We start from the raw sequence: 17,162 nt of genomic DNA on the forward strand, positions 1-17,162 counted from the left end.
TTGGGGCAGTTCTAGGTGTTTATACAGACTGGGGGAAGATCCTGTTGAATGTAGTCCTGCAGAGAAGGACTTGGGGGTCCTGGTAGATGAGAAGCTGGATGAGGAGGCCATCTATAATTACATCCTGGGCTGCATTAAAAAGGGGGTGGCCAGCAGGGAGAGGGAGGTGATTGTCCCCTTCTACTTGGCTCTTGTGAGGCCCCAGCTGGAGTACTGCATCCAGGCCTGGATTCCCCAGTACAGGAAGGATGCAGAGCGGATGCAGAGCTCTTGGAGCAGGTCCAGAGGAGGGCCACTAAGATGATCAGAGGGTTGGAGCACCTCTCCTATGAGAAAAGGTTGAGGGAACTGGGCTTGTTTAACTTGGAGAAGAAAGGCTCTAGGGAGACCTCATTGTGGCCTTCCAGTACTTGAAGGAAGCATAGAAACAGGATGGGGTGTGACTTGACAAGTGTGGATAGTGGTAGGACAAGGGGAATGGTTTTAAACTGAGACAGGGGAGGTTTAGTTTAGATATTAGGAGGAAGTTTTTCAGTCAGAGGGTGATGTACTGGCACAGGTTCCCAAAGAGGTTGTGGATGCCCCATCCCTGGAGGCATTCAAGGCCAGGCTGGATGTGGCTCTGGGCAGCCTGGTCTGCTGATTGGTGACCCTGCACATAGCAGGGGCTGAAACTAGATGATCTTTGAAGTCCTTTTCAATGCAGGCCATTCTGTGAATCATATGTGTGCTTTAGCTGCATGATGGCTTCTTTAGGGAAACCAGGCTGTGGTAGAAGGCAGTACTTCAACTTGGCTGTGTCTGTGTAATCTTTTGAAAGGATTATAAGTTATCTCAGGCTTGGACCAGTTCATGATTTCTCCAGTGAGTAAAAGGACATCAGAGATTGGCGTGAATACAATCCTGACTGACAGAAAATGCATTCTATAAGTCTCTTACAGATCTGGGATAGTAGGATGTGCTGATATCACAGTATACTGTCTGGGACAGCTTGGTGTAGTGTTCATTTTGCTATGCAGAGCAGTCAGTTGTTCCAGAGATGAACAGTCAGATATTTTAATGACTATCATACTTGTCTTGTGACTTCCACATAGAAGTAGAAAGGCCTAAGGGCTCTGTGTTAAGCTGACTAAACAAGCTCTTGAATTGTAGCAGCTAGTGCTGCTGAACATACTTGCTTAGAGTAGCATGCAAATGTGGAGTTCTGCTTGTGGTCCAGGTGCGTTGGTTTCAGAGGCTGGATTGTAAAGCTCACTTTTTTCTGACTTGGAGCTGAGAAGGGAGAAGGTCTTGGATTTTTATCATATGAGCTTCAGGTGGCACAAAAAAAACCCTACAAAAAGAAGGAAGTGGTAGTGCTGGACTAGTTCCTGGCTCTGCTGGGGCTGGTTTCTGTTCTTGTGACTTCACTCTGACCTCCTTTGGAAGTTTGAGTGGCAGGCTAGGACTTTCTTAAACTGCCTGCTTTCAGTGCTCAGAGGAGGTCAGATTAAAAAAAAAAAACAAAAAAAAAAAAACTTAGTGAACTTAGCTATGTTCAAGGCTCATGTTGAACTCTTATAACAAAACACAACTTCAGAGAGTGTGTTTCATTTGAGTAGTGCTTATCCTGTGTTTCTTTAGTTAAGTACATGAAGCATCTCTACAGACCAGCTTGCTCAGTTGTAATTCCCACAGTTTGCAGAGAGGCAAAGACAGTGGTGTTCAAGTTGAACATGCTTTGGTCACTTTGTGATTTCTTAAGAGGGAATGGCCTCAAGTTTTACATCTGTATGGCTTGATGTCTGGCATTAGCAGTTGAAAGTTGAAAGCCTTCTTTAGTGAAACCTCAGGAGGCTAAATTATTTTTGTCACATAATTTTTCAGCAACAACATTCTGGTCAGAAGATGGCTGCTCTTGACACCCTCTTTAAATACATTGATGAACACCAAGACCTTTATGTTAAGGTAAGTTTTCTTTGACATTTGTGCTGTAGTACAGGCAGCTATGGGATACTGAAAGTTAAAAGGTGGCCAGCTTCAAGCTTGAGTTACACCAGTATAGTGTGGCCAATAATGAAGTCAGGTAACTGGAAGGAGGGGGTCAGGCAAAGGGTATAACTGGTTTGAGCAACTCCCAGACAAGAAATATGTGGTGTTCAGCTCTCACTGATCTCACTTGAAGAAAGAGCAAAGATGGTCTGATAGACACTAGTTGGTTCTGCTTGCTTGAGGAAAAGCAACCAGAGGCATAATGTGCACAAAATACCATAGCCTTAAGTCTGCCTTCCTTATTTGCAGACTGTGCTAGGCTGGCAGTGGGGTGCAACTGTAGGAAAGTGAGATTTTAGAGAGGTTTTGAGTGTGACATCAGTATTCTGTTATGTAGATAATGGAGCTGTTATGCAGATAATGGAGCTTATTTGCTTCAAGTTTAAGCTTTACTGATATTTCAGTCAATTTTAGTGTTAACAGTGCCTTCCATCCAATGCATGGTGAAAACTGTAGTTTTTCTGTCTTTCTGCAGCGGCTGGCTGAGTGGGTGGCAATCCAGAGTGTGTCAGCATGGCCAGAGAAGAGGGCTGAAATCAAACATATGATGCAAGTTGCTGCAAAGGATATTGAGCGACTTGGAGGCACAGCTCAACTTATGGATATTGGGACACAAAAGGTATGTGAGCATCTGTCTTCTCAATAGGGTTCTTAAGCTGGTAAGATGTTTGCATGCAGAAGTGTGCTAGTTTCTGAAATTCTGGTAAGAAAGGTGCTCATACACTTCAAAGAATCAATGTTATTTACTAGGGCTACAGTTACAGTGAAAGAGAGTAGTGTAGATAATCTTATGTCCTTTTAGATGCTGGGAATACAAACTGTGCAGCGTATAGCAGGTATCCCATTGGCATGTAGCATGCTGTTTAGACCCTATTTGTGAAGGTGTTCCATTTTGCTTATTTAAACTATGTGAAAATTTCTGAAAAACTACTTGATTTCATTGTCAGACAAAAGGGATGTTCACATGAGAACTTGCTGTGATTTTTGATAAAGACAAGGACATGGAGGTGCTGTAATCGCCTATAGCAAGTGGGATCTGCCTACAAGTTGCAGTCTGCTGGCCAGATTTATCTTGCAGCCAAGTGATATGCACAGTGCAGTGTCTGCCTGAAGGCTGAGCTGCACAGGGCTGGGGATACTTGGGCTTTTAGATGGGTTACTAATTCCTTGGTGTATGAGTATCTTCTGGACTAGATCACTTCAGGAGCCTTGTGAGTTGTGACCTAGAAAAGCAGCAGTCTCATGAGACATGGGGTAAAGTCCTTCTGCAGTCTTAAGCTTCATGTTAAGAACCTTTATCGTGAAAAGTCTTGAGGCCGTATCAGTTAAACATATCGTTACATGTTGGGCTGTGTGTTAAATCTTTTTAAATACTGATTGAATGTGAACAGAGCATCTGCAAAGAAAAATGTGATTCTTAACAACAGGCAGGTTTTGTCCCTTGGGCCCTAGACTGTAAAGATGATACTGATTAAAGTTTCAGGTCTTCTGAAAGTCTTCTAAATAATTATTTCAGAAGGGTATTACACTTATTAAAATATTGCACTCGTCACTTGCCACATAGAGATAGATGCTTGAGAATGAACATATTCCTAACTTTCAGCTGTCTGGATTGCTTTTTCACATGAGGAATGTGTGTGATGCTGAGAATAATTTCATCCTAGAGAACAATCCAGTTGATCTGCTCCTTTGAAGTTCCCAGTCACTCTGTTACGCAGAATGAGTCCCATGCTGAAGTTGTTAGATGAGCACTGTGATAGTGGCATTCAAAAAGGAGTTGTACTACAGCATCTGAATTTCAGAAGATGGTTATTGTAATTGGTACTAATGTCTGCAGGGTGAAATCTATGCCTACCAGAGGATTCTCTGAGCAGTTCTTGCATCTGGCAACTTGAATACACTTATTTGTAGCACTGCAGATTCCAGCAAGACAGCTTGCGACTTCTTGCCTCATCTTGAGGGGAAGAATTAACTCAATTAACTTCAATTAACTCAGTGAGACAAACTTGCTCTGTTCGTTAGTGTTACTTTTTTGGGAGGTAAGAACTATTGCTTCTACAGCAATGAAGAACAGTGTAAAGCAATTGGCCAAGTTGCCTGACCCAACTGAAGTTTACTGCTGTACAGCAATTTGTACTAGTTACTGTAACTTCTTGCAATATTGTTTTAATCTCTTAAAGCTGCTATTGGCCAGGGACCTTGCAGCCAGCTGATAAAAATCTGAACTTAGAGCCCAGAAGTGATATCTGATGCTGCTTTTGATCTGCTGAACAGTTTCTAGGCATATGTTCACCAATATGGACTTAAGTGCTGACTGAGAATAGCATGTGGTAATTGCTTATGGGTTACTCCAAGGAACTAGGCTAAATTTAGCTTTATCAGCACTGCCCTGCCATTCACTTAAAAGTGTAGGCTAGTATGGAGAAATAGAGCTGTTAAAGAAAGACCTTATGTGAGCATAGGCATGTTTTACTTGGTGATTTCAGTGTCAGGAAATCACTGTCATGAGATATGTACTGTGGACAGGATGAAAGTGCAATGACAAGCAGTGCAGAATACTCTGAATGGAGTTCAGTACTGATGCTGAGGTAAGCATTAGATATGGCAATTTGGCATGCAGATAGCTTGCTCTGCTAAAATCTAATGTAGGAGTGTTTAACGTTTCTGAGCTTGGAAACACTGACTCTTTCTCAGACTTGCAAGGAATTCTTTTCTGACATGATTCTGTGATGCTTTCACAGACACATTCTGCTTCTTGCAGTCAGGTTAAGTAGCTTAGTTTTGTTTCTCTGTCTGTAGAGGTTATGAGATTAGAGGTGTAGTGTTAAAGTCATTCATTTATGTGATGTAATTGTGTCACTGACATTCTATATTGTGTTTAAAAAAAAAAAACAACTCCTGCCACCTTTTTTAGCTGCCAGATGGATCAGAGATCCCTCTACCTCCAATTATTCTGGGAAAGCTTGGCTCAGATCCACACAAAAAGACTGTATGTGTGTATGGCCACCTAGATGTTCAGCCAGCAGCACTGGAGGACGGCTGGGACAGTGAACCCTTTACACTGGTAGAAAGAGATGGTAAGAGCACTGACTTCAGAAATGGAGCTTTTATTTAGCTGGTATTCCTTAATTATTCTAGAGTTATACCCTTAATAGGAAGGGAGAACACTTAATGTAACTGAAAAGATGCAGGGGAAAGTAGTCGACAATAGAGATATAAAATTTCAGCTGCTCTTAGTTTTTTTGGTTTTTAAGTTGTACCTACATGCTCTCCTCTCTGTAACTACAATGAAGTTATAACTGTTGCCCTCAATGGTTAAAAACAAAACAACTTGTCAGGAACCTTCTGTGTGCTAGTTTTGTACCTTTCAGAACTTGCAGCCTGAGAGGTCATGCCAGACTGAGATTTTGAACCACTGCAGGGGGCAGTATCTCAACACTACTTCCTTACTTCTGGAGAGGGAGGAGCGTTACAGCAACCTGCATGGTTTGCTTTGTGTACTGTGCTCCAGTGAGTACACAAGCTTTTTGAGAGAGCCAGTACCCAGAGAAGTGTTCATCTCCAGTAATGGGGGTGAAAAAAATCATGCAGTAAGTTATGTTTAAACAACATGTTTCCTGTAGCCAAGTGGAAAGTAAAACCTGAAAAAAAAATTTCTTGTATTGCATAAGCATTAATCATTGCCAAGAAGTGTTTGTGGTAACTGGTATTTGTAGCAGGGCACTAGGTCATAGGTAGCAGAATCAAAATTAAAAGATTAGATTGTTATCCCATAGTAAAAGCTAGACTTGCCTCAGGCAGTGGCTTATCTCTGTGCAGCCTGGCAGTGTAGGTGTTGTATTCCCCATGGCTCCTTAGCTTGCAGCCTCTGGTATGGTCTGGTGCTGTGGCAGCTTAGGGGTTGTAGCCAGTACTTAGGAGTTGCAACAATATCTGCCTCTGATCCCACTGCCGCTTCCTGGGACTTTCTATTGCCTGTAGAACTTCTCTGACTAGTTTTCTGGTATTCAGGAAACTGGTCGCTATTGAAGTCTTATTCTTCAAATAAAGAATTATTGAATCAATGCTGGTTAAGTTTCTATTAAAAGGAGATGGATTGTTTCTATATGTTTACTGATGTAATTGTAGAAAATGGTATTAATGGAAAGGGTATGGAAATGAATTAGTCCAAGGCAGTTGCATCTCTTCTAGGTTTTTTTGTTCTACCCAGGGAGCAGCTCATGGAAGAGGTGGGGTAGCTCTGAAGGTGAATTAACTACTGCAGTACCTACCCCACTGCATGAGTGTATGAAGTAGGATAATAAAACTGCTATTTCAGAAGGATCTCATAGGAAAGTTGGTGTAAGTGACGCTAAAAAGCTTATCCAGAAGGATATTTTCTTCTACAATTAAGAGATGACAAACTTCATTCTAATTTTCTCTGTTCTGGTTAATTTGCCTGATTTCTGCAGGAAAGCTGTATGGGAGAGGATCAACAGATGACAAAGGTCCAGTGCTTGCCTGGCTGAATGCCTTGGAGGCTTATCAGAAAACTAATCAGGTGTGTGCCCAGTATGTATTCTGTCGTTTTTGCATACAGCTGAGTCTAGCAATAAATGTTAGCCAAGCCACAAGCCTTTCTGAGACCTGTTTGTTCAGCTGATTGAAGGAATGATGCAACAGTCCTGTAAATTTCCTAACTTCCTGGTAGAACTGAATTGACTTGCTGACCAGTTGGTTTTGTAGATGGCTTGGATTGCACTTAAAAACATTTTTGCTTTAAAGAAATACATAGGAAGGAAAATATATATGCAGTCATCTGGAGTAGGAGTAATAATTGACTTGCATGAAGGCATGTCAAATTAGCCTGGCCTTCAGCAAAGCTTAATGTCTCACTGCCACTGAATTCTAAGAAAAGATTAACATGGTATCACGAACTTGGGAGCTTTCCTGTTTCTGTGAAAGAAAAAGTGCAATCAGAAATAAAGTAGTTATCTTGAGCTATCTTGTAAGACTGATTATTCCTGGGAAAAGAGCTAGCAATTCTCTAGTGCTTCTAGAATATGGTAGGCTGGTCAGACAAGGTAGCTCTGACTTGTTCTGTAGCAGGCAATTTTTATGCTTAACTAATTTTTCTAGTCCTGTGATTTACCTCTGGCAGCTGTTCTGTTGCTTTTCCACAGTTAAGAGGATTAGGAACCAGTTGGTCTAGTGCTTAGTTAAAACTTTTTTGAAGAGTTTGGATTCCATCAAATGAAAGGTAGCACAAGTGCCTTTGATTTAAGTGCATCTGTACTTTGTAAAACAGACTTTGAATATAATTAATGTATTCAGCCTCTGTAGAACTAAGCTACCCTTGTACTTTTTAGTTATGTGATAGATGTAAAATTACTGGTCACTGAAGGAATTGAATGTTTTCCTATACTTAATCTGTTCTTGTTCATTTTCAAAGGAATTTCCAGTAAATATTAAGTTCTGCCTAGAGGGTATGGAGGAATCAGGGTCAGAAGGCCTTGATGAACTAATTTTTGCTCAGCGTGATGCTTTCTTCAAAGATGTGGATTATATTTGCATTTCTGACAACTACTGGCTAGGCAAGAATAAACCTTGTATCACCTATGGCTTGAGGGGTATTTGCTACTACTTCATAGAGGTAAGTTCTGAAATACATGGCCAGGCTAGTACTATTGAGCTAAATTTTCTATTAGAAAATCCAGGTTTTTCAAGCCAATAGGTTTTCTTCAGAAATGATAGGACTGACTGGGTAGATAGAACAGGTTCTACCATAATCATCTGAATAATCTGAATAATTCCTTTTAGTATCCTATATGATATTTGGACAAGAAGGGTTAACTTTCGGCTATCCAAGAGCTTCACTGGAAGGTTATCTCATGGCATGTATCTTCATCCAGATACTTCTGTGAGTAAAGAAGTCACCTCTGAAGTCTCCAGGATTGGGACAGTCAGTAGTAGGAGCTTGCATAGGAGCTTCCTATTGCACTGACAAAGCAATAGGAAGCATATCTGCTCAAATACACTACAACTGAATGGTCAGCTTTCAAAAACAGATGCATTCTCAAAATACATGCAACAAAAATCTAGGATAGAAATCTATGCAATTTTCATTGTTTTGATGTTAAAATTAACCTGAATCTCATAATTCATCTCTAACCAGGTAGAATGCAGTGACAAAGATCTTCACTCTGGAGTTTATGGTGGTTCAATACATGAGGCCATGACGGATCTCATTGCTTTAATGGGTAAGAAAAAGCAAATTTCAGTGAATGCATCTAAAGTGGGAGGAAGCCCCATTAAAGCATTCCTAAGCACTGGTTACACTCCATTTGTTATGGAGAGCCCATGAAGCTGTGCTTACCAGGATAAGTGTAAAATAGAGTGATACCTTAGATACAGAAACAATGAAGAAGGTCTATCCTAGCTTCTCTTAAAACCTTGTACATTTCTGTGCTAGTTTAATCAGCTCTTCCCTGCAAACTCTTCTACGGATGCCATATTGAGCTCCTTGAGCAGTCCTATCTTCAAACAGCCAGTACAGGTTTTTGGATAGCTGCAAAATCCATCGGTGCCCCTTACGTTTTGTGGAAAAGATCCTGGGAGGTGGAGAGCAGTTTCATTGCATTTACAGATATTTTCAGAAGACTGCCTGCTACTTCCCACAGAACCTGTTCCCCCGTAATGGCATTTATTTCTTCTGGTTAAATCCTGATCTGAAGTGCTTTCTGTTTACAGGTTCTCTCATAGACAAGAAAGGGAAAATCCTCATTCCAGGCATTAATGAAGCAGTGGCATCCGTTACTGATGAGGAGCTGGCCATTTATGAGAAAATTGATTTTGACCTAGAAGAATATGCGAAAGATGTAGGAGCAACAAAACTATTGCATGATACAAAGGTATACTGTACTCCTGCATGCCCTGGTTAGCTTGTAAGTTCAGACATACTGTACAGTTAATTGTATACTTAATACTAGCAGTTCCTCTACAAAGCATGCACTTGAAAACTTTGTCTGGGTTATCCTGTATTTAAAGCAAGCAGTCTAGGCAATATTAAAGCTGCTCCTAAGTTGTTCCTTACTCACATGTAAATAGCATTTCAAACTTGTATGGAACTTTCCTATCTAATGCTGTCCTCTTAAAGCTAGGTAAGAACAGTTAGCACAAGAGAAATGTTTCCTGAAGTCAAATACTGTGTCTGCACTAAGCATCTGACGTAATGAATCTTTGTAGAAAGTTCAATGGGTTATCTGAAACTTAGTTTCTTATGTAGTTGAATCTTCTCATTAGGTAAGAAAACAGTTTAACTGTGATCTTAAGGTTGACATGCAGAGCATCTTTCTAGTCTTAGCAAGCAAGGACCTTTCTGTAGGCTGCTGAAATCTTTGGCCAGGCTCAAGTTCAGTATATGCATGTCTTTTGTTTCTCAAATCTTCATCCCATGAGTTCTCTAAATGAATGCCAGAAAATACAAGGTACAAGTAGTATATACTAATGTTTAAAAATCTGAGCTATAGATGTAAATCTATCATAACATGCTGAAGGAAGTGTTGTAAAAGACAAGTTTACACATGCAGGTCTGTCTTTTCTCCTGGTAGTATCAGGAGAGGACTTCAGACTGAAGTAGCTGTAAGTAACAATTTTATATGCTCAGTGTTGTTTCTACATGCAGGAGTTTATACCAACTGAGAGCACACAGACTTTATTGTTTAGTCTTTCTCTATAAAGTAATGGATGAAATATAACTTGTATATAAGGAGTTGGCATGGTGCCCTTCACTTAAGGTACTAAAACTGTTCTGTCTTAGCTAGACTGAAATTCTGGTGTAATTCATGGAGAGAATTCAAAGTTAATGTGTGCAAGGAATGTTTTGAGGCTAAAGGGAGATGAGAAGGCTTGTAAATCTCCAGGTGAGGAACTGCGTGCTCGAAAGTTTTGAGAAGTGATAGTTCTGCTCAAGAATAGAGGCAGGCTGTACCTGGCACAAAACAAATTTGGCATTAAAGCCCACAAAATTAAGTCTCCCTAACCTCTGCAGTGTAATTCAGCTTTGAGTTACTGTAGTTGTCTGCCCAGGACACAAATGTGTTGAATTCACAGCGTCCAGTGTACTGAACTGTGTCCAAGGCAACAAGGAGGAAATGTGTATCTGAAATGGCCTTGTGATGGTAGGTAGTAGTGCTCGTGTCAGTGACCTTGGAGTTCAGTCAGTTTAATACAGCTGGTACTGTCAACAGCTAAAGGAGGAGCATGCTGTGTGCCTCAGTTGGCAGCAGTGAGGCTTTTATGAAGTTTCTGGTCTTTGTTAGTGTGTGACTCAGTATTGAAGACATGTGCCTGACTTAATGCTGTGGGGACCAGAACTTCCAGTGTGCTTCTTATCGTGCTTGAGCATCTTTATAAATGTATTCTTTTCAGAAGCAGAATGGGCATGTCCAGTAAGTTCTGCAGAACTAGGTGAAAGCCAAACTAGAGTTACTGAAAAATCTCTGTAGTTGCTGAAAGCCAGCTCTTCTATTTAAATGTGCTTAATAGAATTGTTGGTTTCTGTTTGCAATTGAGTGGTCTTGGTTGAGGTGCACTTCTCCATGTCGGAGAGCAAAGCACTGTTCTTTGCAAGTCTTTAATAGAGCTTCCCCAAGTCAATCTCATCATCTGTCAAAATTTGATGTGACCTTACATTTATTCCTTTGCTTCTACAGAGAGATATCCTTATGCATAGATGGAGATATCCTTCCTTGTCTCTCCATGGAATTGAAGGAGCCTTCTCAGCCTCTGGAGCCAAGACTGTGATTCCTAGGAAAGTGATTGGCAAGTTCTCAATCAGACTTGTGCCAAACATGACTCCTGAAGAGGTCACCAACCATGTATGTTGAGATGGATTAATGATCTCTAAAAGCCTCTCAGCTTCTTTTCTCCGTATCTGGGAGGAAAAATGTTTTTGGTTTCTGAAACAGTTCTGTTTTCTTTGCTACAGTCTTTCCTGTCTGCACCTCAGCTCAGGTATTTGAGGGAATGAGTGTAGTACCACACTGAACTGTTGTGGCCTTGGTCTCTGCTTTCTCTCAGCTAACTTGAAAATGCAGCTGAGAACTGAATGTTGATTGAACTGTGGGGCACTTGAGCTACCACAAGAGTCTATTCAAAAGTGTAAGAGTTTAGCATAGTGACTGTTTTACAGTAGTGCTTTTACTTGCCTGATGGAGATATTCTGACTGCAGAGTTACATAGTAATATGAGATAATAGTAATATGAAAGCTATTGCTGCATGCAGTTGTGACCTGCGAGTCTCCAGGATGCTTTTAGTATACTGTCTTCACCAGTGTTCATATATGTAACAGTAAAATAAGGCTACTTGATTTTTTTTTTTCCTATAGGTTAAAGATTACCTGAGCAAACAGTTTGCAAAGCTGCAGAGCCCTAACAAATTCAAGGTATACTTAGGCCATGGTGGAAAACCCTGGGTGTCAGACTTTGATCATCCGCACTACATGGCTGGCAGAAGGGCCATGAAGACAGGTCAGTGGGTTTTCCACTTGTATTGGGAAGTATTCTTGTTCCCGCACCTCAAGAAATACTGTGGAGGTCATGTTTGTGGAATATTTGTGGTGTCTTACTTGGGTGATACATTTGACTTGCTGAGTAAGAAAGCATCTCATGTGCCATCCTTAATTTTGAAGTACAGGATGGAGGAAAAGTTACTATCAAGCTCATTCCAATACATGGAACAAGTCTGGCATGGTGTTGCTCTTAGATAAGGATGCAAATGTCAGTAGTTCAGATAATTTACATTATCAAAGCCCTCAAAGTTTATGCATTCTGGCATCCTTAGCTGTAGATAGGATAACAAGGACAAATCTGATTTCTGTTGAAGTTCATAAACCATATGAAATTGACAGTACTCCAGCACTATATCTGGGGTGAAACTCCACAGTTCTGTTACTTGTGCAGTCTATCAGAGAAGCTTTAGAAAAGGTACAGTTTCAAACTGACTATAGAGTATCACTTTGTTTTAGTTTTTGGAGTTGAACCAGACCTGACAAGGGAGGGAGGAAGCATTCCTGTTACCCTCACTTTCCAAGAAGCAACAGGCAAGAATGTGATGCTGCTTCCTGTTGGAGCTGCAGATGATGGTGCCCACTCTCAAAATGAGAAACTGAATAGGTAAGAATATTTATCCCCGTGCCAGACTGAGCTGTGCTTGTGGGTCTTTTTGTGTATTATGAAAAGAACTAAGGCAAATCAAGTGCTTCAAGTGTTGGGAAGACATCCTTAGTGGAGGATGGCTGAGTGGGTGGTTGTGCTAACTGGTCTGTAGCTGAATTGTTAAGTCCTTACTGCTTCTGGCTGTGCATGCTTGCAACAAGTAACTTCTCATAGTTCAGCCCAGAGCTGGGCTGCTCTGTCTTACCTCATGGGTGACATTTCTGTCTTGCCAAGGGAAATGCAAGCAGGTTGGGAATAGTCTGTTTCCTGCCACAGTTTTGCTTGTAGCATCTGTTGTTGACAGAGGGCTAATGCTGCAGCATGCACAACTGCTAGGAAAGCAGCTCAAACTACAGTAGTGCTGATGGAAGCTGTCTTTACAGGTACAACTACATTCAGGGAGTGAAGATGCTTGGTGCATACCTCTATGAAGTTTCACAACTGAAGAACTAAGACACCTTACCTTCTGGCTTGTGATTCAGAAGTCTGACTTTTCTTAGGAAACAGCATCTATTAATTCTTACGTGGCTCCCCTTTTCCACCAACACTCCACTGCTTTGGAGAAGAGGGAAGCATGCCGTTCTACTTAAGAAACAAACATTGTAAACAAAAAATCTCCAAATGCTTCAAATGACAGACTATTTCCTATTTGTCCAGTAGTACTGAAAGGCATCTTTCTTCTCTGTATCACTTCAAAGTTCTGGCTTGCTATACTCATCTACTTTTCCTGTAATGCAGGAAGAACTGGGTGCTCTCAACTGTTTCAGCAGCCACATTAGCTGCAGAACTGTTGGCCAGGTTTAAGGTACTTTTTCCAAGACTTCAAAGATATATGTTCTGGAAGTAGTCACAGTGACAGATTGGGGCTATACTGGAGTGTGCTCAAGCTGTAGCATGGCATCTGTCTTCCTAAAGGATTTGGAAGAGTAGTTTGTCTTATGGTTTATACCTGCCTGCAGGTTTCAGTTCTCACTGCAGTAGGTTGTAACAAAATTCACTGTGATAATGACTACTGGTCATCTTTGTAAAGCTGCCTTTGTACTCCCTAAAAAGGACAATAAATAATCATGCTCTGGTGTTTGGCTCTGTTTCTGAGGATAAAGTTATGACTTGGGAGGCACGTTTCTGTGACAATTGAGGCAGATGGATACAGACTGTACTTGTTGGGAGACAATTTTATTGCTGAGTACTTTTAAGTTCTAGTTCTATAGCAGCTAGCTGATGTGAAGCTCATGTTGCAGAATCTTACCCATCTGAGAGAAAACAGGATGTTTCTTTTTGGCTCTATGAGCCAGGACATTGCACTCACACAAGTGATAGTAAAAGTGAGTGGGTGAAATCTATAAGCAGATTTGGGAGAGAAGCATCACTCATTACAACTACTAACACTGAGCTTCAAAGTATCTTTTGGAAACACTCAGTTCCAGCACTTTCTGAAGTTAAGTTTTAAAAAAAAAAAAAAATCTCTTAAGGGTTTGCTAATCTGAATTGGATTTGACTCACTGTTTCTGACCTCCTAGACAAGCATTAGCAGGTTAAGATAGGCAAATATTTTAAGTAATGATGCTTTGCTCTGAGAAATGCCTGAGAGCATGGTGCATTCCTACAAGTCCTGTATAGTGATGAGTAAAGTAGCATCTGCTGCATCTGTAGGGAACTACAGTAAGTAGTAATGCCCTATCTGTCTGATTTTTTTTTTATTGTTGCTTGATCTGGAGTCTTTACTGTGAATGACTATTGAGGCTGGAAGGAGGCTTCTGTTCTCACTATACATCTTCTAGAGCTTCTCTGTCTGCCTTTTTTTTTTTTTTTTAAATGGAAGTTTAAACATTGCACTTGTACTTGCAGCTGGGGTACAGGCTGAGACCTGCATCATATGGCCATTTTGGTACTTGCAAGTACCAAGCTTCTCTAGTAACATGAGGTTCTCACCTCCCAGTGATGCTGAAATCTGGCATGTGCAAGATGGCATGTGTAAGTATTCAGGGGTCATCTGTATGTGGAGACCAACTGGTTATATAGGACAACATGTCCAAGCAATCAGTATGTTTAAAGCAGCTTCCCTAGTTACTGAATTGATGGCTCATACCTCTTTAAATGGAGTGACTGTCTGAAAAGGGTTAGGGTGAGTTTATATTGCTTTTCTACCTATTAATTTGAGAAGTATAAGAACTTCTAAAATCCACTTCATGGACTGAGGGTAATGAGTTTCTCACGGTGTGTAAAGGAACTTACTTAAATGGTCAGAAAACTGATAATATCATGAACTATGTTCAGAAAGCATGTTTATAGTTGTCATTTCTAACTGTTGTATTGAGAATCAGTCAATTGACTCAAGTTCTGCACTAAAGATTCTGCTTAAGGTCCTACACTTCCTGAATAATCATGGTATGGCAGAGCAGTGAAAATTGTCCAAAACAGCATTAGGTATATTAAGGAATTTCTGGAAGAGGCTTGGAAACAGATTCTATTGGACAGACTGCAGGAATATTCCAGCACTGGGTGAGTGTCAAACCCTGTGGGAAAAAAAACTTAGAATAAGATTTTGTCCCTGTGCAAAATGAGCACTGAAGTGTAAGTTGCTAAAGTAATAGGGCTTTATAAAACTAAATGGACTTTTGTATGGGAATTGCTGAATCATGGCCTGAACCTCTGATTGACCACCTAAGGCAAACAATGAGTCAGCACTGGGAATGCAGGTGAAAGCAATTCACCTGTGCTACTGGAAGTGGTGGAGCCTGGCTCTACCTTTCCTAGACCCCATTTAAGAGCTGACTACCACTGGGAAAGGATATCTTTTGGAGATCACGCCTCTTGGAGCCTACTCAGCAAGCCTAGGGCAAGGGTAAGCTTTCCATCCATTCTTCTTTAGTGTGATAATCTGTGTAGCCTAACTTTCTTGTATATTTCTTAATTATAACATTTCATTGATTGTATATTCATTGATTATGCAATGTTGCAGCTGTTAAGTTGTATAACTTTAGAATTAGAAATCAGTATTACTGCATAGTAGCGTATATTTGCATAGTAGCAAAGCTTTCTTTAGGTGTCACTGCCAAAGGCAATAACAAAAATGGTAATACTTGACTGGAATGAAGGAATGAACACTGCAGGCAGAAAGGACTATGATACCAGCTTCTGCTGTTTGCCTTCTTCAGAACTGCCTTCTTGAAGGCTTCCAGGAAACTAATACCCTTTGCAGAGAACTGGTCTGTGACATCTTTGACTCTTTTGCATTGTACAGGGGTTTACTTAAATTCTCAGTAGCTGATGTTGGTTGAAAAGCAGCACTCAGAATGTGGAAGCTGGACATTACATGTGTTGTGAAACAGTTAAACATGGGGAAAAAAACTTCAGTGAAGTATGGGAGATCATAGCACCATCTGCTGGATGCATGAGTGATGTTTTCCCTGCAAAACTTTGTATTGTTGCTTTTTTTCCCTGTTTACTGAAAGGTTGATCGATTCCAGTTAATATATAACATGAACGCAGGTATAAATATATGCTCATTAAAAGGCTTCTAGGTGAGCTGACTTGGCTGTCCAGACCAGTCTTTGTTTAGTGAAGGTACTACAGAAGAACAGGACTGCAAGTGTTGGATAGCTTTGTAGCCACTGGGCATTTTACTGTGCTGAATAATTCCAATGTGATGTTAAGTACTGGAAAAATATTCTTGCTGATTGTGCAGTTTTACTCATCTCTTTGCCTACAGTCACCATTTCTGTGGGGCAGATTTACACAGGAACAACTTTACAGAGGTGCAGGGCTGCAGTCTCCAATTTATCTGAGCAGAGAATATTAATACCAGCTCTCTATTTACAGGAAAACAAAGGTAAGGCTGTAAAAAGGAAGGGTGTTATGCTCTTCTCTTATCTGTCTGACTCTTGGCTGGGCCTACAAGGGCTACCAATGTATGCATGCTTGGCTTGTTTACTGCTTGCTCTTGTTTGGCACCCATGTTTTGTTCATTTGATATTTAGCTGTTATGGCTGAACAAGGCAGGAGCTCAACTCATTGCCTGCTGACCCAATGGTACATGTCCTTAAATTATTGGGATTTTCTATGAACTTCTGCTTAGCCAAACTAGTTTCACCATGGTCTGGGGGGATCACCAGAAAGAGATCCTTCCCCAGCAGCAGTCAGCCTTTAAATGGGGTCTAAGAGAGGTGCAGCCAGGCTCCACTCCTGGACACATAGCTGAATTGCCTTCACCTGTGTTCTCATGGCTGACCAGGTCCTTTCCCCAGGTGCTCAGTAAGTTGGTTCAGGCTGTGATTTAACACTTCCCATACACTTGGAAAGCACAGGCTTTGGTTTAACAATGAGTTTACATGGAGCAAATAAATTAAAACATTTTTCCATAAGTTTATTCTATAGACCACTTTCAAAAACATTGTGATCTTGACCTGGAAGCAATGTGAAGTAGAAGTAACACAGCTGATCTAGATAAAGAATGTGAGTTTGTTCACTTTGTTAAAGTATTAGCTTAAAAATATTACTTTTCAAAAATTTTTATCTCAATTTCTTTGATTAAGATAGAGTTGATCAAGGTGTTCAGGATGCTTTTATGCATCAGGAGTCAGTCTGATTCAATGTCCTCATAATTCACAAATTATGCAGAGGATTTAGATCACTCTGAAGGATCTGCTTAGACTGCTCAGAAAATCTTAGTGGTGGGTGGGTCTGACTGCAGTCCCTTGCTATCTTACTCATACCACTCCATTTTGTGATGCTAGGTTCTGACAAACCCTGTATGGTAAGGCATGTTTTTTTAATATTTGAAATATTCATTATTCTATTAATTTTGCATATCCTTAGAGATTCAGAGATTTCTTGAACTGCTTAAAATGCATGCCAATGGAATGTGCCAGCTGATGCTGACATGTTGGTACATGGTGGCCTCATTCTATCTGGGCAGGCTTGTGTTCTTCTCA

At 40.7% G+C, this 17,162-nt stretch overlaps 1 protein-coding gene across 1 annotated transcript; it reads left to right on the forward strand.

Annotated features, from left to right (window-relative positions):
- Positions 1 to 1,881: 1,881 nt before the first annotated feature.
- Positions 1,882 to 12,681, forward strand: CNDP2 (carnosine dipeptidase 2; the record flags this gene model as incomplete). Its single annotated transcript, XM_079533211.1, has 11 exons — positions 1,882 to 1,947; positions 2,507 to 2,650; positions 4,946 to 5,108; positions 6,483 to 6,571; positions 7,463 to 7,663; positions 8,186 to 8,270; positions 8,761 to 8,921; positions 10,725 to 10,889; positions 11,400 to 11,541; positions 12,039 to 12,186; positions 12,612 to 12,681. Exons 1-11 carry the CDS (start codon positions 1,888 to 1,890, stop codon positions 12,679 to 12,681), a joined length of 1,428 nt encoding a protein of 475 aa, XP_079389337.1. The 5' UTR covers positions 1,882 to 1,887.
- Positions 12,682 to 17,162: the final 4,481 nt, after the last annotated feature.

This window comes from Tetrao urogallus (genome assembly GCF_951394365.1).
Source record: "Tetrao urogallus genome assembly, chromosome: 3".
NCBI classification, from domain to species: Eukaryota; Metazoa; Chordata; class Aves; order Galliformes; family Phasianidae; genus Tetrao; species Tetrao urogallus.